This window comes from Mytilus galloprovincialis, chromosome 4, assembly GCF_965363235.1.
Source record: "Mytilus galloprovincialis chromosome 4, xbMytGall1.hap1.1, whole genome shotgun sequence".
Lineage (NCBI taxonomy): Eukaryota > Metazoa > Mollusca > Bivalvia > Mytilida > Mytilidae > Mytilus > Mytilus galloprovincialis.
This window is the reverse complement of record NC_134841.1, coordinates 56,532,634-56,555,587: the sequence shown is the minus strand read 5'-3', so window position 1 is coordinate 56,555,587 and position 22,954 is coordinate 56,532,634. Positions and strand designations below refer to the sequence as shown.

General features: G+C 32.4%; 1 protein-coding gene across 2 annotated transcripts in view; it reads left to right on the top strand.

Moving 5' to 3' along the window:
- The window catches only part of LOC143072497 (VPS10 domain-containing receptor SorCS3-like), a 137,828-nt gene that overhangs the window by 80,291 nt on the left and 34,583 nt on the right, over positions 1-22,954 (top strand). For both annotated transcript variants that reach the window (XM_076247439.1, XM_076247441.1), the window contains 4 exons: positions 8,531-8,717; positions 10,427-10,566; positions 12,315-12,459; positions 12,946-13,058. In XM_076247439.1, coding sequence (XP_076103554.1) covers positions 8,531-8,717; positions 10,427-10,566; positions 12,315-12,459; positions 12,946-13,058 — 585 coding nt within the window. The remainder of the gene's footprint in view (positions 1-8,530; positions 8,718-10,426; positions 10,567-12,314; positions 12,460-12,945; positions 13,059-22,954) is intronic.

The following is a 22,954-nucleotide window of genomic DNA, read 5'->3' as shown; positions in this document are numbered from 1 at the left end:
AAGGGAAAAGAACCCTACTGGACCAATTGAAAAAAATAATTATTATTATAGAATTTCATGGTCATATTGTTATGCTTGTCTCAGTATATGGAGAAATAAATATTTATGTATTTTGATATTCATGTTTATTTTAATATGCCTATGATTTCTATGACTGGATTGCATAAAGGAGAAGGTCCGGTAAGGGCCGATTTTGGCCTCAAATTTCAGGTTCATCTAACGAAAGATTTTGGACACTTTTTGAACACTTAAGTGTCTATTTCAATTGATTCAGTTAGTTTATGTGACATATTTTAACTGATTAAGTCTGACATGGAAAACCCTCCGATTCAAGCTTAAATATGAAAATTCTATCAAATATGCAAAAAAAGTCACTTTTCAGATGTTTTTTGTCAAAAATGAAAGTGGCGGCATCCGTGTTCATCCTCAACCTTTATATATGTTATGTATTATCATTAAATGCAACTTACATTTCAATATCATGAATGAACACGAATGCAGCCACTCTCATTTAAGACGGAAACTGTCTAAAATTTAACTAAAATGATAAAATTGTGAAGATTTTAGTAATTTAGCATGACTTAATGATATTAGTACCCAATATATGTGCATTGTATTGTCAAAAACAGCTCATATTTGTGTAGCAGAAACATTCTACTTTCCAATAAATATCTAAAAGATAACATTTTCACAATTTTGCAAAACTGCTTTATTTTGGGGCCAAAATAGGATCTTACTGAACCTACTCCTTTACTAACATGCTCAGTCTTAATGACAGTTCAATGCTAAAAACACACAAGTAACCACACATCTTGATATATTAAAGGGATAACCACTTTAAGCAATACTAATATTATTAAAAGAGGAGATGTTGATATATTTCAGTAGAGAAAACGAAAAGTCTACATTAACAAAGCGATTTACAAAAAATCAGATATGACAGACATGAACCAAACCCAACCACTGAAAAACAGTATCCTGACTTGAGATATAGGTGTAACAACACAATCAGAACTAACTTTAAACAAGTTGTAAAATGTTCATTTCGGGATCATCAGATTGACTGTACATGAAATATTTGACAGCAGTTGTGAATCGAATTTAAATTGAAAGGGTGACATCATCATATGCTATCATATTCAATTTTCTTGTTTAGATCTGACCTTGCTACATCTTTATACATTCTGCAATGTTTTTGCTTCTCAGAATTTTCACATGGAAAACTGTTGGCAGATTGCTCCTTGTTTGGGTTTACGGAAGAGGGTCCATATTTCTCGTGTTGAAAAAATCTCGTTGTTTACACACATGTAAACATAGATATAATTTGTTAGATATATTGATTATTTAGTCATACAACTTGTAAGTTTTCTTCATATAGAACATCTTGTGTCATTAAACCTGGAACCGCACTATACATTTAATGGTATATAACTAGATTTGGTACACCAAGAAATACACTTCATTAAAAATACTTCATCAGTTGAGGCGTGGTAATATTTGGAAATTGTCAACGAAAACAATATTACAAATTAAATTGAGTTTTAGACAACTTCAATCACTAGGGTACAAAAAATTATAATGTACGTCATAAGATCTCATAAAGATTTTGTAAAAACGCAATGAACCCCATATTCAAGAAATGTTTGCCACTGACGCTCTCATTTAGCTTAGAAATTGAAATTTGACAATTCTTCACCATACTTTTCATTGATCAAATTGAAAAAAGGATTTTCATTTTTAATTCAAAATTGTTGTTTTTGTTCTAGACAATTCCTGTTTATATAAAGCATTTCGTTGTAAATGTTGCCATTAAACACAAGATTTGGAAACAACAATATACATGTACTATCTTCATCTTATTTATGTAGCTCACTATGGTATGGCTTTTGGTCATTGTTCTAAGCAGTTCGATTTCAGAATTCCGTAAGTTTACTTCTGTATTGTTTGGTCTCTGAGGAGAGACTTATTACCTACCTTTTATCTTGATTAGACTGCTTTTTATACGACCGCAAAAACTGAAAATTTTTTGGTCGTATATTGGTATGACGTTGGCGTTGGCGTCGTCGTCGTCCGAATACTTTTAATTTTCGCACTCTAACTTTAGTAAAAGTGAATAGAAATCTATGAAATTTTAACACAAGGTTTATGACCACAAAAGAAAGGTTGGGATTGATTTTGGGAGTTTTGGTCCCAACATTTCAGGAATAAGGGGCCAAAAAGGGCCCAAATAAGCATTATTCTTGGTTTTCGCACAATAACTTTAGTATAAGTAAATAGAAATCAATGAAATTTAAACACAAGGTTTATGACCACAAAAGGAAGGTTGGGATTGATTTTGGGAGTTGAGGTCTGAACAGTTTAGGAATTAGGGGCCAAAAAGAGGCCCAAGTAAGCATTATTTTTGGTTTTCGCACCATAATTTTAGTATAAGTAAATAGAAATCTATGAAATTTAAACACAAGGATTATGACCACTAAAGGAAGGTTGGGTTTGATTTGGGGATTTTTGGTTCCAACAGTTTAGGAATAAGGGGCCCAAAGGGTCCAAAATTGAACTTTGTTTGATTTCATCAAAAATTGAATAATTGGGGTTCTTTGATATGCCGAATCTAACTGTGTATGTAGATTCTTAATTTTTGGTCCCATTTTCAAATTGGACTACATTAAGGTCCAAAGGGTCCAAAATTAAACTTAGTTTGATTTCAACAAAAATTGAATCCCTGGGGTTCTTTGATATGCTGAATCAAAAAATGTACTTAGATTTTTGATTATTGGCCCATTTTTCAAGTTGGTCCAAATCGGGGTCCAAAATTAAACTTTGTTTGATTTCATCAAAAATTGAATAATTGGGGTTCTTTGAAATGCCAAATCTAACTGTGTATGTAGATTCTAAAATGTTTAGTCCCGTTTTCAAATTGGTCTACATCAAAGTCCAAAGGGTCCAAAATTAAACTAAGTTTGATTTTAACAAAAATTGAATTCTTGGGCTTTTTTGATATGCTGAATCTAAACATGTACATAGATTTTTGATTATTGGTCCAGTTTTCAAGTTGGTTCAAATCAGGATCCAAAATTATTATATTAAGTATTGTGCAATAGCAAGAAATTTTCAATTGCACAGTATTCAGCAATAGCAAAAAATCTTCAATTGCACAGTATTGTGCAATAGCAAGAAATTTTCAATTGCACAGTATTGCGCAATAGCAAGAAATATCTAATTGCACAATATTGTGCAATAGCAAGAAATTTTCAATTGATTGGAGTTATCTTTCTTTGTCCAGAATAGTAGTTGAATCAACTTAAATCATTGTTTTATACAATATACAATGTATATTCACTTTTACTACCAACTGATAAATTAAAACAATCTTTACCATTCAGTGATAACAAGCACCTTTTGTTATATTTTAATATTTTATGATGTATTTAAATTATTAGTTATTGTTTCAAACTCCATTAGAAATTTGAATTGAGATCAGTTTTGGAAAAATGGATAGGGGCATGTGAAAAAAAAGGGGGGGGGGGTAAATTTTTCTCATTAGATTTCATAAATAAAAAGAAAATTTCTTCAAACATTTTTTTGAGAGGATTAATATTCAACAGCATAGTGAATTGCTCAAAGGCAAAAAAATTATTTTAAGTTCATTAGACCACATTCATTCTGTGTCCGAGACCTATGCTGTGTCAACTATTTAACCACAATCCAAATTTAGAGCTGAATCCAGCTTGAATGTTGTGTCCATACTTGTCCCAACCGTTCAGGGTTCAACCTCTGCGGTCGTATAAAGCTGCGCCCTGCGGAGCATCTGGTTCCTAAACGGCCAAGGAAACCAGTAACGGAAGAATATGTATTGTGACACTCGGGGCACTGATATATAGCTTGACGTTTCGATTGAGAAGCACTAGTGGTCTCCGCTTCTTTTGTAGTTTTTTTGCAGCAGAGACGTAGTCATCGTCAGATTCAATATCTGATGCAGTATAATCACCCAGTTAAAGATCAAGAATTGAGATCACTATCATCCCAAGATAAAAAAAAAAGTCATTGTGAATTTAAAAATGACGGCGATTTTGGGGAAACATTTATTCATAATTTCAATTTGTATGGCTTATGTGTCAACTGGCTGATTGATACTTCGATATGATTGAAGATTGAAACAACAGCAGAGGTCCAGTTTAGCTTATGTGAAGTTATAACCTCTTTTCTGATCTATTACCTAAGGAAATTATTCATTTGACTTTTATAATGAAATTTTGTGTCTCTACTGTAATTGCCGCTAATTACATTGTTTGCAAAATCTTGATCTAAATTGATTGAAAAAGGAAATCTTTTAATTATCATGTATTACTGACTATGAAAGGCATCCTGATTAGCTGAATCTTTAGAAAGCAATGTCTATGTGATCAGGAATAAACCGCACACCTTATTATCAAACTGGAAATTAAAAAAAAAAGACAAAAGAGAAAGGGGTTGAAACCGAAAAAAAAAATGGGTTCAAAAATAAAATTTACGCTGGATAATCGGAAGGAGGTTCTAGGTGGGGTTTCTTTATTTACTATAATAAAATATTTTATTTGATTATTTCTGTGTTATTTTTCTCTATTCTTTAAATTTTAACACCGAATTAGTTTCTATTCTCTATTCTTTATATTTGTCGGTCCATTTTTCTCCATTCTCTACATTTTTTTTGCCCTTATAAAACCCCATTTATACCCTCCTGAATCCTACCTCAAGTGCAACGACGGTAATTGACAAGGTTTACTGCAATAAACATGTAACTTGGGTACTCAGCTTTAAAAATACCTTACAAGTATACAAGTTTATTGCAATGAACGGAGCCTCGTGTATCTTGTGGGCACCCAGCTGTGAAACAAATTCATCTCCCATGCTATTGAGACTACCTGTCTTTACAGGTAAAATATTTGTATATTAGATACAATTAACGGACCCGTAGCAAAACAATGTACCTAACTGTAAGATGGATAAGATTAATCACATTTGCATTTTCAAGAGGTGCCGCATAAATACAATTTATTAACGAACTATAAACTGATTAAAAATTAAAATCTAGATATAAATAGTGATAACAAAGATATAAATAATTTATTTTCGTTTTTCCACTTATTCAATTTTGTTTTTAAATTATTTTTAAATAATATTCGATACTGTTATAGTAGTCTCAGTGATTTGGTGGTGATATATGTCGTCTGCTACTGTTAAATACGAAACTACAGTTAAATACGGAACTACGTTAAAATAACGTAACTAAATATGTGGAGACTCACATTACACGATAAATCGGCAGTGACCAATCTCTGTGTTATAGTTGTCTCAGATAAAACCAAGAAAATTGACACTCATGAAAATCAATGAATCCACAGTAACATATTCTCTTCATTTATCTATTGTGAAATAGTATTAGTAACCATAGAATCTTCTTCTTTAATAATACAAGTATGAAAAAGTGTGGATGTCATATCTATACTAGGTTTAACAATTTCAAATTTATGACCAGTTGAATATTTTAAGAATGCAATAGTTTCTATTTGTTGTATAGTTAGCAGGGATTATACATAAGAATCAGTGTAGTAGTATCTGTTGTCTTGCTTCTTAATTGTCATCCTTCTTATATTATATCTGCTTCTTGTAAACCATTAAAATCTTTCAAATAATCTTTGAACACACTATTGTTCAGCATCATTTATTTTTGATTTTTCTATTACTTCTTAGGGATGAAGGACTTGGAACAAATATTTTTAAACGACCGCAAAATTTTTTTTTGGATCGTATAATGGTATGATGTCCTTGTCTGTGTTGTTCCGAAGACTCATTTGGTTACAGGACAATAATTTTAGTAAACGTGAATGGATCTCTTTGAAATTTAATAAGAAGTTTCAATACCACAAAAGAAAGGCTGGGATTGATTTTGGGGATGATGGTCCCACTGGTTTAGGAATAAGGGGTCCAAAAGGGCTCCAAAACAAGCATTTTTCTACTTTCAGGATAATAACTTGTGTATAAGTATTTCAATTGCTCTGAAATTGTACCACAATTTTTAGTACCAGAAGTAAAAGGTTTGGATTCATTTTGGGGTCTATGGTGTCAACAGTTAAGAATAAAGGGCCCAAAAGGGGCCTAAACAAGCATATTAGTACAGTAGTTTCTGGACAATAACTTGTGTGTAAGAGTATGGATCTCTCAGACATTGTATCACAAAGTTCCATATCACAACAGAAAGACGGGGATTGAGCTTCAGGGTTATTGTCCCATTCATGCAGGAATTAGGGGCCATAAAAGTGCCAAAAACAAGCTATTTACTGGTTTCCAGACAATAACTTGTTGTGTTTAAGTGTATAAATCTCTCATGAATTATACCACAAGCATCCATACTACAAAGGGATGGTTATGGCTGAAATCTTTTACCAATTAGGGTAAAAAAAGTGCGAAAAACAAGGGTTTTTCTGGATAAAGGACAATTTAGTCAATTTAAGTCAGTGTAAGGGAGGTAATCCAATTTAAAGGAGAAGGTTCACGAAGGGTTAAAACTTGCCCTTAATTTTTGATGTTTTTTAAATCGGGCAAAACAATTACAAATTTCAAAAAAAAATTCTTATGATAACACTATTATGCAAAAATTATATTTTTTTGGCACCTTCCTTTAAAATTTATGAAGCTATGACCCCTTAAGGTGGCTCAGGTTTATTCAAATTTTCTATCAGAAGTGCCGTTTTATTTTGTTATTTTATTCTTTACAGAAAGTGAATCAAATTGGTCGAAAAAAAATAGGGGGTCACAAACCATTTAGGCTCAAAATTTTACTTTTAAACAGGTATGTAAAAGGGACCATTTTTTCAATGAAATGATAGGGAAAATAGAGGTGTAGACATATATTTATCGGACTGACACTTGGTCCAAAAATGCAATATAAAAAGCTGAAACATAGCTTCAAAGAATGAGAAAATAAAAAACATAGGTCATCGATAAGGAAAAAAAATATTTTGCCTTAAAACCCAAATTTTAGAGGGAAAATGGTGAAATTGGGTGAAATGTACTTTTTGTATGCATTGTAATTCATGCGTGAAATTATGTTCAGTCGAAAAGTCCCTATCCAGCTTAAATAAACATTATTTGTAGTTTTAGTCAATTTTGGTTAAATTTTTCCATAATTTAAATTTTTTTTTGCATAAACAAGCTTTGCCGCCATCCACGATCCAAAAAGTTTTTATGTTGATGAATTCTATATTAAATTTAGAATCTTTTGGCTACAAAACGTTTTGGATCGTAGGTGGCGGCCAAGGTTTTCCAAACGCTTTTAGGTTTTAAAATTGCACAAAATCATCATATTTTGACAAAATGCCCAAAATAGGCCTACTCTGGAGAATATAATGTACTTTTATGAAAAGAACTGATTTATTTAGCATTAAGACTTTTGAAATAGACCCAATTACTTACCAAATTGTGATCTTTTTGGTGTTCCATGATAAAGTTGATATTTTAGGCCATTTTGTGCCATAAGTGAACCTTGTCCCTTAAAGAAAACTGTTATTTATATATATTTGATTACCTCTTTTACATTTTGAAAATTATGTATTAAGAAATGATGATTGTCTTGAGATGATTAGCTGTAAAAAAAAAAAAAAAGTTACTATTCATTAATATTAATTTTAACCATGACTGTATGTCATTTTATATTTTAATATTTTATGATGTATTTAAATGAGTAGTTATTGTTAAAAACTACATTAGAAATTTGAATTGAGATTATTTTTGGAATAAGTGAAAGGGGGAGGTGAAAATTTTTGGGGTGGGAACAAAGATGTAAATAAGAATTAGTTGGGGGAAAGGGGGGGGGTACAATTTTTCCCATTTCAGATTTCTTTGAATATTTTTTTTGAGGGGATTAGCAAAGTGTATTGCTCAAAAGCAAATTTTTTTTTAAGTTCATTAGACCACATTCATTCTGTATCAGAAACCTATGCTGTCTCAACTATTTAATCACAATTCAAATTCATAGCTGTATCAAGCTGGAATGTTGTGCCCATACTTGCCCCAACTGCTCAGTGTTGGACATCTGTGGTCGTATAAAGCTGCGCCCTGCGGAGCATCTGGTTATTAATATTTCTCATTAAACAGAATTGAAAGTAAAAATTGAGAATGGTAATTGGGAATATGTCAAAGAGATTGACAACCCGACCAAAGAGCGGACAACTGCCAAAGGCCACCAATTGGTTTTCAACACAGTGAGCATAGGCGGATTTAGGGGGGGGGGGGGGGAGGGGGCCCTTACGCAGAAGTGGTCCTCAACTGGCCCCTAAATAAAGTGTGTACTAGTTGGTAGCATTTTATAAAATATTTTATACTGTAAGTCTATTCATTTTAAAACATTTTTCTGCACTCTTGCTTTACCCATTTATATTCACATTGTAACTCAAATTTCATGTTATATGTGTGTGTATCTGTTATACCATGTTAGTTTTAATAATAGTAAAACAATCTTGTATATGACTTTCTAAAGCTTATTTGTAAATTTCAGGGATCTACCCACAGTACTATATATACCTGGGATTTTGGAGACAGCAAACCTCCTCTGATTGATCTGGGATTTGATAAAACAAAAACAAGGACCCATAAATACACAAAAGCAGGAAAGTACCAAGTAACTGTTGTGGCTAAAAATAGTGTTGGTGTTGCTACGTGTACAAGACTTATAAAAGTTGAAGGTGAGGCATTTGTTTGTCTTTAAGTAAGAGTTTATTGAATCAACCAAAAAGTCAGTCCACAAAAATTTCAATTCTAGAATGCCTCAATAGAATAAATTTAGGTAGAATGTTTTCTTTAAAAAAACATGAGTGGCCAAAAGGACTAGGTCCGGTAAGGGCCAATTTTGGCCTCAAATTTCAAGTTCATCTAACGAAAGATTTTAGACACTTTTTAAACACTTAAGTGTCTATTTCAATTGATTCTGTTAGTGTATGTGAAAGATTTTAACTGATTTAGTCATTTAAAACCCTCCGATTCAAGCTTAAATATGAAAAATCTATCAAATATGCCAAAAAACGTCACTTTTCAGATGGTTTTTGTCAAAAATGAAAGTGGCCGCATCCGTGTTCATCCTCAACCTTTATATATATGATGTATTATCATCAAATACAACTTACATTTCAATATTATGAATGAACACGAATGCGGCCACTTTCATTTAAGACAGAAACCGTCTAAAAAATAACTAAAGTGCTAAAATTTTGAAGATTTCAGTAATATAGCATGACTTAATGATGATAGTACCCGATATATGTGCATTGTATTGTCAAAAACAGCCCATATTTATGTAGCAGAAGCATTCCACTTTCCAACAAATAGCTAAAAGATTACATTTTCACAAATTTGTAAAACTGCTATATTTTGGGGCCAAAAAGGGGTCTTACTGAACCTACTCCTTTGTCTGAGCCAGTAGATTTGACGCTCCAGTGAGGTACCACCCAGAAATTCTATAAATAGTGAATAGCTGCCAAAAATTCTGGATATTATACAGTACTGTGATATTTCACATTAGTTATGATTGATAACCTATTCAGACATAGAAAATGATGGCTTTATCTACTTAGAGCATCTACTTGAATATTTGACAAAAAATCAATTATATAATTTTAGAAAGAGCAATCAATCCCTGAATGAGGGGAAAAGACACATAAGTGATCCCTTTATGAATTATGATAGATGAGGGTGGTAAAGGTGCTTGCACAGAAAAAATGTGAAATAAGACATAAATTTTTTTTTGACAAGTAATGATTGAAAAAATACATTTCTTTTGATTTTTGAAAGTTAACATTTTGATGAAATACAAATTACATCGAATATTATTTTGACATATACATTTTTCAAGTAGAATTAATCTTGTTATGTTCGTGCAAAGAAAACAAGATTGATATGTTTTCACAAAAAAAAAATTATGGAAAAAACTTCATCAGGTAAACTTGAGTCTAGAAGTTAGAGTAGCTTCCCCTTCATGAATGTGAACTACTGAATTAGACTATTTATCGGATTTGTTATGGCATGAACAACACCATGGGTGCCACATGTGGAGCAGGATCTGCTTACCCTCCTGGAGCACCTGAGATCAACCCTAGTTTTTGTTGGGTTCGTGTTGCTTATTCTTTAGTTTTCATTGTTTTGTCATGTGTTTATCTGTTTGTCTTTTTCATTTTTAGCCATGGTGTTGTCTGTTTATTTTTGATTTATGAGTTTGACCTCTGGTATCTTTTGTCCCTCTTTTTTAACATAAATAATTAGTGAGAGAGTATGAAAACCAAATCAGCCTTAACAAAACAGTCAAAACTGTCTTAAGTAATTTTCTTTTTCTGGAGGAGTTGTAAAGTACGAAAAAAAAATATTGATATCAAAGTTACCAAAATGTTTGTGTTTTTTATAGATGAGATAACAGACCTTAATATACAGATTCCAAGGGGAGCTGAGATAAATCATCCTACCATGATTATTGTAAATGTACTCAGCAAAACAAATTCATCAAACTTTGGATTAATTCATTATGTGTGGAACTTTGGTGATCAGGTAAAGTGAATGTTTGTAGGGAATTGTACAAAATGTGGTTAATATACTTTCACTAAATGTATCAACCTGATGTAAAAAATGCCATGTTTGATTTGAATTTAATTTAAGAATATGAACAATGAACTCGAACAACATTCGTTTTTGTCCCCAGTGAATGCATTTTGGGGGAAATAGAAATATCAGGCATCAGTCTTGTCATGTTAGTGCTATTATGTGTACAATCCTAGCCGGATTTTTATGCCCCATTTAGGGGCATTATGTTTTCTGGTCTGTGCGTCCGTTCGTCCGTCTGTTCGTTCGTCCGTTCGTCCGTCTGTCCCGCTTCAGGTTAAAGTTTTTGGTCAAGGTAGTTTTTGATGAAGTTGAAGTCCAATCAACTTGAAACTTAGTACACATGTTCCTTATGATATGATCTTTCTAATTTAAATGCCAAATTAGAGTTTTGACCCCAATTTTACGGTTCACTGATAGAAAATGATAGTGCAAATTTCAGGTTAAAGTTTTTGGCTTCAGGTTAAAGTTTTTGGTCAAGGTAGTTTTTGATGAAGTTGAAGTCCAATCAACTTGAAACTTAGTATACATGTGCCCTATGATATGATCTTTCTAATTTAAATGCCAAATTAGAGTTTTGACCCCAATTTTACGGTTCACTGAACATAGAAAATGATAGTGCAAATTTCAGGTTAAAGTTTTTGGCTTCAGGTTAAAGTTTTTGGTCAAGGTAGTTTTTGATGAAGTTGAAGTCCAATCAACTTGAAACTTAGTATACATGTGCCCTATGATATGATCTTTCTAATTTAAATGCCAAATTAGAGTTTTGACCCCAATTTTACGGTTCACTGAACATAGAAAATGATAGTGCAAATTTCAGGTTAAAGTTTTTGGTCAAGGTAGTTTTTGATGAAGTTGAAGTCCAATCAACTTGAAACTTAGTATACATGTGCCCTATGATATGATCTTTCTAATTTAAATGCCAAATTAGAGTTTTGACCCCAATTTTACGGTTCACTGAACATAGAAAATGATAGTGCAAATTTCAGGTTAAAGTTTTTGGTCAAGGTAGTTTTTGATGAAGTTGAAGTCCAATCAACTTGAAACTTAGTATACATGTGCCCTATGATATGATCTTTCTAATTTAAATGCCAAATTAGAGTTTTGACCCCAATTTTACGGTTCACTGAACATAGAAAATGATAGTGCAAATTTCAGGTTAAAGTTTTTGGTCAAGGTAGTTTTTGATAAAGTAGAAGTCCAATCAACTTGAAACTTAGTATACATGTTTCCTTTGATAAGATCATTCTAATTTTAATACCAAATTAGAGAATTTATTCCAATTTCACAGTCCTTTAAACATAGAAAATGATAGTGTGAGTGGGGCATCCGTGTACTGTGGACACATTCTTGTTATAAAATATATCATAGGTTTATATAAACAAAGTCTTGGACAAGTTTGAAAATCAGTCCCAATCAATTATTTTTGAAAAATTGTGTCCCTTGGAAACATGAATTATATGAAAAATTGTATCGTTAGCGCTCTCATTTGTTAAATTCTTGCAAGATATTTATGAAACTTATATCATAAGCATTATTTTCAGTTCTTGCTTTAACGTTCCAATTCTGAATTGTTGACATCTATATAATCCTCCTATATTAAAAAAAATATAGTGAGTTATGCCCTATTTTAAAAACTGCTAAGTTTTCCAAAATCTAGGAAGTCTCAAATTATTGTAAATATTTTTGTGTTTCAGTTCAAGCCTAATGGAATTAAATCTCTATTGACATGGAATAATGCTATGTCACACAACTATACATCAGTTGGTAAATATAATTTGACTGTGGAGGCTGTGAATTCTGTTAGTTCTGTTGTTCAACATTTTATGCTGCAAGTTCATAGTAAGTAATATGATATCAATAGCACAAAGTTAAACAGTCAGGAAGAATTTTCACAGGCTTAGATTATCATTTTTAGGTTCAAAAATTGTTTTGAGTGAAATAATGTATTTAAATATGGCTTCAAAACAGAAATTAGTAATACACAATGTAATAGATGAACAAATAAAAGTTATTGAAATATGCAAGACAATAGGTGTCTGAAAGTTACCTATTTATTTTCAGTCAATCAATAATTGCATGGGAAAAATGATATGGCACTGAAAACCATATTGTTTAAAGTACAATGAAAAGATTCAAATAGGCAATTTTTATAAAAACATAGTTAAAAACCAGATGTATTTGTAATGGGTGACCTATTGTCATTTTGGTCTCTTGTGGAGAGTTGTCTCATTGACAATTATACCACATCTTCTTTTTTATATGCATGGTGAGAATTTATATGGATGACTGTTTAATTTAAAAAAAAATCCTTTTATGATTTTTCAGAAAACTTGACAACACTGAGACTGATGTTTTCCAGTAATATAGATCATTTCAACACACAGTCTTTATTATGGAGAATATCATTTGCTAATATTGTGTGTATGAATTTAGCAGAGGTCAGTATTATGCCATCAATATTTAAATAAAACACCATAAAAGTGGCTTCATTCAAACTGAAATTCATTATAAAGTATGAAAAAGTTTTTTGCATTCAAAAATATAAATATATTGTGCTTCATATGCTTTTTCTACTTCCACTCCCGGTATGGCAGTTAACCATATTTTTTGCTGAGAAACAAAATTTTATATATACCTTTGGCTAAGAAGAACACATCAATTTTTCATTACAAATTTTATTTATTACCTTAAGTAGTTGTTACTTTATCATATGGTACAAAAATCATTCCAAAAAATCAATTCCTGTTGACCCCAGGTGACTTTTAAAATGTGGATATCATAGAAAAAGCTCCAAATTATCTCCCTTTGATGCAAAAATGTCATTTTTTGGCATTTAAATTAAAATATCTTTTTTAACTCATCGGTGACCTATATTTTTTTGTATTGTTATTTTCGAATAAGCTGTACATAAACTAAATAATTGTAATATTTAAGCGATTTCTGTAATTTAGTTCTTTTTAGCTCACCTGGCCCGAAGGGCCAAGTGAGCTTTTCTCATCACTTGGCGTCCGGCGTCCGGCGTCCGTCGTCGTCGTCGTCGTCGTCCGTCGTTAACTTTTACAAAAATCTTCTCCTCTGAAACTAATGGACCAAATTAAACCAAACTTGGCCACAATCATCATTGGGGTATCTAGTTTAAAAATTGTGTCCGGTGACCAGCCCAACCAACCAAGATGGCCGCCATGGCTAAAAATAGAACATAGGGGTAAAATGCAGTTTTTGGCTTATAACTCAAAAACCAAAGCATTTAGAGCAAATCTGACATGGGGTAAAATTGTTCATCAGGTTAAGATCTATCTGCCCTGAAATTTTCAGATGAATCAGACAACCCGTTGGTAGGTTGCTGCCCCTGAATTGGTAATTTTGAGAAAATTTTGCTGTTTTTGGTTATTATCTTGAATATTATTATAGATAGAGATAAACTGTGAACAGCAAAAATGTTCAACAAAGTAAGATCTACAAATAAGTCAACCTGACCAAAATGGTCTGTTGACCCCTTTAGAAGTTATTGCCCTTTATAGTCAATTTTTAACCATTTTTCGTAAATCTTAGTTATCTTTTACAAAAATCTTCTCCTCTGAAAATACTGGACCAAATTAAACCAAACTTGGCCACAATCATCATTGGGGTATCTTAATTAAAAATTGTGTCCGGTGATCCGGCCAACCAACCAAGATGGCCGCCATGGCTAAAAATAGAACATAGGGGGTAAAATGCAGTTTTTGGCTTATCACTCAAAAACCGAAGCATTTAGAGCAAATCTGACATGTAGTAAAATTGTTTATCAGGTCAAGATCTATCTGCCCTGCAATTTTGAGATGAATCGGACAACTCGTTGATAGGTTGCTGCCCCTGAATTGGTAATTTTAAGGAAATTTTGCTGTTTTTGGTTATTATCTTGAATATTATTATAGATAGAGATAAACTGTAAACAGCAAAAATGTTCAGCTAAGTATGATCTACAAATAAGTCAGCATGACCGAAATGGTCTGTTGACCCCTTTAGGAGTTATTGCCCTTTATAGTCAATTTTTAACCATTTTTCGTAAATCTTAGTTATCTTTTACAAAAATCTTCTCCTCTGAAACTACTGGACCAAATTAAACCAAACTTGGCCACAATCATCATTGGGGTATTTAGTTTAAAAATTGTGTCCGGTGACCCGGCCAACCAATCAAGATGGCCGCCATGGCTAAAAATAGAACATAGGGGTAAAATGCAGTTTTTGGCTTATCACTCAAAAACCAAAGCATTTAGAGCAAATCTGACATGTGGTAAAATTGCTTATCAGGTCAAGATCTATCTGCAACAACAAAAGAAAGAGAGTTTTTAACGACCTCAGCTGGCTATACAACCCTTGCACAATCAACTGAATTTTGCAGAAATCATTAATAGGATAGATTGCCCTTATATGATAATTTTTTATTACCTTTTTGGTTTTTTTGGCAAAGTGGGGGGGGGGGGGGGGGGGGTGGTGTTGCGCAACAACAAAACTACTTCTCAACTTTCTCATTACTTTGCATTTCTTGTTAGATAAATTTTACAAAAATTCTCCCCTTAAACAACTGTTGAATTTAAACAAACTTGGTTTAAATCACCACTAGGATATCCAGGGACCACTGTGTATGATGACCCTGCCTGCCCACATGGCTGAAATAAAGCATAGGTTTCAAATGCACTTTTTAGTATTATATCTCTGAAACTAAACGACAGTACAACAGTTGCATTTATCATGTAACAATTGTAAATAAAAATATCAGGTGAGCGACACAGGGTCCTTGGACCCTCTAGTTTTATTTCGATATTACCGCTTTTTCTCCTATTAGTTCAACAGAAAAAAAATGACATTAACAAAAATGTATGCTTCTTTCGAGGGCAGATTGTGAGCGTCATCGTCGTCCGTCGTTAGCTTTTACAAAAATCTTCTCCTCTGAAACTACTGGGCCAATTTTTACCAAACTTGGCCACACTCATTATTAGGGTATCTAGTTTAAAAATTGTGTCCGGTGACCCAGCCAACCAACCAAGATGGCCGCCATGGCTAAAAATAGAAAATAGGGGTAAAATGCAGTTTTTGGCTTATAACTCAAAAACCAAAGCATTTAGAGCAAATCTGACATGGGGTAAAATTGTTAATCAGGTCAAGATCTATCTGCCCTGAAATTTTGAGATTAATTGGACAACCCGTTGATAGGTTGCTGCCCCTGAATTGGTAAATTTAAGGACATTTTGCTGTTTTTGGTTATTATCTTGAATGTTATTATTGATAGAGATAAACTGTAAACAGCTAAAATGTTCAGCAAAGTAAGATCTACAAATAAGTCAACAAGACCAAAATGGTCTGTTGATTTCTTTAGGAGTTATTGCCCTTTATAGTCAATTTTTAACCATTTTTCGTAAATCTTAGTTATCTTTTACAAAAATCTTCTCCTCTGAAACCACTGGGCCAAATTAAACCATCATTGGGGTATTTAGTTTAAAAATTGTGTCCCGTGACCTGGCCAACCAACCAAGATGGCCGCCATGGCTAAAAATAGAACATAAGGGTGAAATGTAGGTTTTGGCTTATAACTCTGAAACCGCAGCCTTTAGAGCAAATCTGACATGGGGGTAAAATTGTTTATCAGGTCAAAATGTATCTGCCCTGAAATTTTCAGATGAATCTGACAACTCGTTGTTGGGTTACTGCCCCTGAATTGGTAATTTTAAGGAAATTTTGCTGTTTTTGGTTATTATCTTGAATATTGTTATAGATAGAGATAAACTGTAAACAGCAATAATGTTAAGCAAAGTAAGATGTACAAATAAGTCAACATGACGGAAATGGTCAATTGACCCCTAAGGAGTTATTGTCCTTTATAGTCAATTTTTAACCATTTTTCGTAAATCTTAGTAATCCTTTACAAAAATCTTCTCCTCTGAAACTACTGGGCCACATTAATCCAAACTTTGCCACAATCATCTTTGAGGTATCTTCTTTAAAAAAAATTGTCCGGTGACCTGGCCATCCAACCAAGATGGCCGCCACGGCTAAAAATAGAACATAGGGTAAAATGCAGTTTTTGGCTTATAACTTAAAAATCAAAGCATTAAGAGCAAATCTGACATGTTAAAATTGTTTATCAGGTCGAGATCTCTCTGCCCTGAAATTTTCAGATGAATCAGACAACCCGTTGTTGGGTTGCTGCACCTGAATTGGTAATTTTAAGGAAATTTTGCTGTTTTTGGTTATTATCTTGAATATTATTATAGATAGAGATAAACTGTCAACAGCAATAATGTTCAGCAAAGTAAGATTTACAAATAAGTCAACATGACCGAAATGGTCAGTTGACCCCCTAAGGAGTTATTGTCCTTTATAGTCAATTTTTAACAATTTTCATAAAATTTGTAAATTTTTACTAACATTTTCCACTGAAACTACTGGGCCAAATTCATTATAGATAGAGATAATTGTTAGCAGCAAGAATGTTTAGTAAAGTAAGATCTACAAACACATCATTATCACCAAAATACAATTTTGTCATGAATCCATCTGTGTCCTTTGTTAAATATTCACATAGACCAAGGTGAGCGACACAGGCTCTTTAGAGCCTCTAGTTTATAGTGTTGCAATCCGGTATTTATACTTTATGGAGCAAATGCGACTCAATGTGCACAAGTTCCCCCATGCAGTTTTCAAAGGATTTCACACTATAGACCAAGCAGTGGCATTCTTAATTGCCAGTAGTGCATTTCAGAATTGTCATAATATTCCCGTCTTTGACGATACAGAGACAACAAAATATCCCATAGATTATGATCATAAATGTAAAAACCCACCATGCTCTGTTGACGCAATTGATGTCTCAATTATCAATGAGGGCAATGATGAAAATATTAATGATACATGTAGTAGTAAAAAACTACACCCCAAGACCAGGTAGAGAAAGATAATTTCACTGATAGCTTAATTCACACATATATATATTACAATCAGAGGATACTGTCCCTAAAGAATTAAAATCACAAAGTGAATCCCTCGAAATCAACAAAATAGCATGCACACAGTTGTGCAACGACACTCAAAATGCTTTTATGATACAGTGTTGTAAATGACAGCTGTGGACTCACTACCAGTTTACCAAATCTATCTGTTAACAAGTACCTCAAGTGGGTATAAGTGTGAAACCTGTACAACTGTCCCACCATCTTTTTTAGAAAAGTGTAAAGGCTCATTCATACAAATACAGGGCCAGGGAGATGATAAAGAAAAAAACAGGTATTCAGACACTACAGAAAAGGATAGAACACTTGAAATACTAGACTGAATAGAAAACAGTGTGGTCGACGCTATTACAAAAACACATGAAAAGAATCAAGATGATGTTATTATCCAACTTAAATTAGATTTACAAAATGAGAGAAATCACAAGGAACATATGAGTGAAATCTCCAAGAAATTTGAAGAAATAAAAGGCACAATTTCGACCGCCTCAAGTGAAATAAAATCTGAAACTAAGAGCATAATGAAAGAGGGGTATGACAAGGTGTCAACTAAAACAATTAACCAGATAAGAGACTTTACAGAAAAACTCAACAAGAATGTAAATGAAAATATAGCAAAAACTTGCAGAATAAAATAGATCCCATTGCAGAAACTTTGCAAATATTTATGAAAACTCTATTACTGCTACAAAGGCCTTGGAAGTTGCGGGCACTAAATTATCTGACAACACACGCACAAACAGAGAAATAGCAAAAACGCTTGAGAACATAGCTAAAATCCTCAATTCGTATAAACAGTATCCAAGTGCAAATAGTGCAAACAATTCAGGGAAAAGGAAATCTACTCATTCTGAAGAAAGCTTTCAAAATATCACAGTTTCAAATAGATACTGTAGATGAAAGTGGAACAACAGGAAATAGTTCATCCATTTATAATTCTAAGACCTGTTTCAATACAGATATCACCCTGAAACAGGTCTTAGAATTATAAATGGATGAACTACTGGAGACTCTATTGGCCAATTAACATGCTATACCTCAAATGGATGTAGCATTGTAGATTATTTTAATTGTATCAGAAAACTTATTATCAAAGGTATGTTTTTTTAAAGTCCGTAACTTATTGGGTGATCTCTCTGATCATTGTCAGATTTCTGTGTTATTGAACATAAATAAAAGGAGATACATGTCAAACTCAGATGTCTCTTAAAAGTTATAAATGGAATGAGAACTCTATTGTATTATTTCAGGAAGCATTATCTTCAGGCAGTATGCAACAAAAAATTTTGAATTTTCATAAAACTGATTATCATTCTGATATTAATAATATGATTAAAGATGTTAATACTATATTCTATGAAGCTGCAAATTTATTACTAAAACAAAAGCTTACTAAAAAATCAACAAGCAAGTTAAAACAAAATGTAAAGAAAAACCTAATTGGTTAGATGCTTCATTTTCTAAATTAAAAAATAACCTAAACGATAAAGAAAAATTTTTACAAAAATATCCTTTTGATCCAGTAATAAGGTCATCTTTTTTCAATCTTTTAAAACATTACAGAAAAACAAGAAAGAAAAAAATAAGGGTTTTTCGTCAAGATTTAATAGATAAATTAGATAACTTAAAAGACAATAATCCAAGTCAATATTGGGTACTGCTTCATGAGTTATCAGATACAAATATGGAGAATTCCACATCTGATGTGTCAACAAATGCTTGGTTTTTGTCGAGCCTGCAACTTTTGTTGCAGAAAGCTCGACATAGGGATAGTGATCCGGCGGCTACGGCGGCGGCGTTAGCTCACTTCTTAAAAGCTTTATATTTTAGAAGGTGGAAGACCTGGATGCTTCATACTTTGTATATAGATGCTTCATGTTACGAAGTTTCCGTCAGTCACATGACCAATGTCTTTGACCTCATTTTCATGGTTCAGTGACCACTTGAAAAAAAAGTTCAAATTTTTTGTAATGTTGAATTCTCTCTTATTATAAGTAATAGGATAACTATATTTGATATGTGCATACCTTGCAAGGTCACCGTGTCTGTCAGACAGTTTTCACTTGACCTCGACCTCATTTCATGGATCAGTGAACAAGGTTAAGTTTTGGTGGTCAAGTCCATATCTCAGATACTATAAGCAATAGGGCTAGTATATTCGGTGTATGGAAGGACTGTAAGGTGTACATGTCCAACTGACAGGTGTCATCTGACCTTGACCTCATTTTCATGGTGCAGTGGTTATAGTTAAATTTTTGTGTTTTGGTCTGTTTTTCTCATACCATATGCAATAGGTCTACTATATTTGTTGTATGGAATGATTGTTAAGTGTACATGTCTAGCGGGCAGATGTGATGTGACCTTGACCTCATTTTCATGGTTCAGTGGTCAAAGTTAAGTTTTTGAGTTTTGGTCTTTTTATCTAATTCTATATGCCATAGGTCAACTATATTTGGTGTATGGAAATATTTTATGATCTTTATGTCAGTTGAACAGGTTTTATTTAACCGTGACCTCATTTTCACGGTTCATTGCACAGTGTTAAGTTTTTGTGGTTTGGTCTATTTTTCTTAAACTATAAGTAATGTGTCAACTATATATGTTGTATAGAAGCATTGTTAGCTGTACCTGTCTGCCTGGCATGGTTCATCTGACCTGGACCTCTTTTTCAAGGTTCATTTGTCTTTGTCTAGTTATCTTGGTTAATGTTAAGTTTATGTGACAGTTGTAATAAAGCTTAGCTTTATACTTAGGACTATCAACATGATATCAATGATTAGTATAGATGGCGAGACATTTCAGCGTGTGCACTCTTGTCTTATTTTAAAATTTAAATGAAAAAGACACTTATGCATCCTGTAATTATGCAAAAGATAAACTTAAAGATATGGAAAGAAAAAATATTTACTGTACTTGATAATTTGATTTCAAAAACAGAAATAGAAAAGGCAATTAGTACACTAAGAAAATAAAAAAGCCAGTGGTTTTGACTCAATTTTAAATGAAATGTTAAAGTCCAGTCAAATATATTTAGTTCCTTGTTTTCAAAAATTGTTTAATAGTATTTTAAACTCAGGAAATTTTCCCAAAATTTTGGCAAAAGGATATATAGTTCCTTTATTTAAAAGTGGTTCAAAAGATGACCCTTCAAATTATATAGGAATTACCATTGGAAGTTGTTTAGGCAAGTTATTTGTGAAAATTTTAAATATTCTTTTAGAGAAGTTTTTGGCAAATATTATTAAACCGGAACAAATTGGTTTCTGTAAAGGCAAGCGCACCAGTGATCATCATTTAGTTTTGAGAACTCTTATAGAAAAGTATACTCAACAAGGCGATAAAAAATTCTTTATATGCTTTTTGACCTGATATTCTTGACTCATTTGATGAGACCTGTAAACCTGCTATTTTAAATTTCTTACAGCTTAATTGATTATTCAGTCAGGATTCTACTTCGTCAGAATTATCTCCCCATTACGCCAGTTCATTTTCACAATCGTAGAAATGGAAGCCATTGTAGGGATGACGCGCTACCAATTTTGCTCATGGAAACCGATAAGTTTATCCACATTGTACCATTACAATCCTTATAAGTCAGTTGTATTTTAAAAGACAAATGTATCAACTAGCTAATGAGCATCAGTTAATGATCATGTCTGCATTGTTTCAACTTAAAACTATTGTCTGATCGGTGGACAGGAGGAATTTTCGAAAATTCATAAACATTTAAAAAAATTCTAATTAAAAATTTCGTGGAAGGGCAGACTAGATTTTTTTAGTGTATAAAGACTATAAACCCTACTTTTCACACACAAAAAATTAGATATTTTCAAAGATATGCATTTTCATCATCCAACTTGTAAGACTGTCATCAAGTACTTTCAGTAAAAAATAGCTATTCGAACACACCTTCTCTGTTTTTGTGACTCGTTAGATAGGTATTTCACTTGACCCATATATTTCATCTTTAAGTAATGTTATTTTTTTGTGTTATAAAGTCAATCTGTAGCTTTGATATATAAAAATAATAGAATCTGAAGCGAGACAATGTATGAAATAATCTTACTTTGTACGATAGCAAGACAAAATATTCAACTCAAACACGCCCTAACATAAAAAGGTGCACTCGATTTTCTCTTTTCGATACAATTGTTACCCATTTTTTGGAATTTGTTCTTGAGTCACATAATGGAAGGGCAGACACGAAAATTTTTGAACTACATGTAATAGATTGATATGTTTTCCGTCCGTGGTAATTTTTAAAAAAAAATCGGAGGTTATGCATTTTCTTCATCCAGCTTGAAAGATACCCATATCGTCGACTTGAAATTTAATTGTTCTGCTTAACTATGTACTTGATAAATTGAAAACTTATGCAAAACAACTCGTAATTGAGAAGAAAATTGTAACTTTGTTTGTTTCTATTAACTTTTAAAATTTTTGTCACTATAGTAAACAATACTGTACACATTTATCGCCTTCTCTAACAAAGAACTTCGATTCTTTTGTTCTATTTCAACCAGGTTTCCGACCGTATTGTATGCAGATGACTTAGTATTAATGTCAGAAACAGCTGATGGTTTAAAGAAGTGTATTGATAAACTATATAATTACTGTGATAAATGGGGGCTCCAAATAAATATAAAGAAAACTAAATCAGTAGTATTTAATAAAACAGGAAAACTGTATGATAAAATATTTAATGTTAATAATGTCCCTATTGAAAGGGCATGGGGTTATACATATTTAGGCATTTATGTTAGTGCAAGTGGAAGCTTTACAGAGGCTAAAGAAGATTTATATAAAAGGGGATTGAAAGCTTTATTTAAATATAAAAAAATAATACCCAAAATTGACAACAACACTTCGAATGGTCTGCAATTTTATTTGCTATGGTCTACATGTTTTTATACAGAAATTAATCCCTGAAGTACTCAAAGTGGTGAAATTTGACGTCGTCATGGTGAGAGAAACAATGAAAAGTGAAAGTAGCAATACAGAGTTATAAATATAAAAAAAGTTTTAACTTTAATATATAAACCTAAAATTAACACCCTTTCACATATATTTGATCATACTGTAAAACCTGTGTTGTTATATGAGAGTGAAATATGGGAAGCTTCAGTAATAAAAAACTAAATAAAAATGAACATAATCTATTGAAAGGACATGAAACAAGAAAGCATTCATGTCAAATTCTGTAAATTTTCTTTGGGTTTAGGTAAAAAATCTACAAATGTAGCTGTATTAGGTGAAATGGGAAGATATCCCTTATTTCTTGAAGTAGTTTTAAGTATGTTTAGTTATTATAAATATATACTAGAACACACCCGCGAAATCGCGGGCAT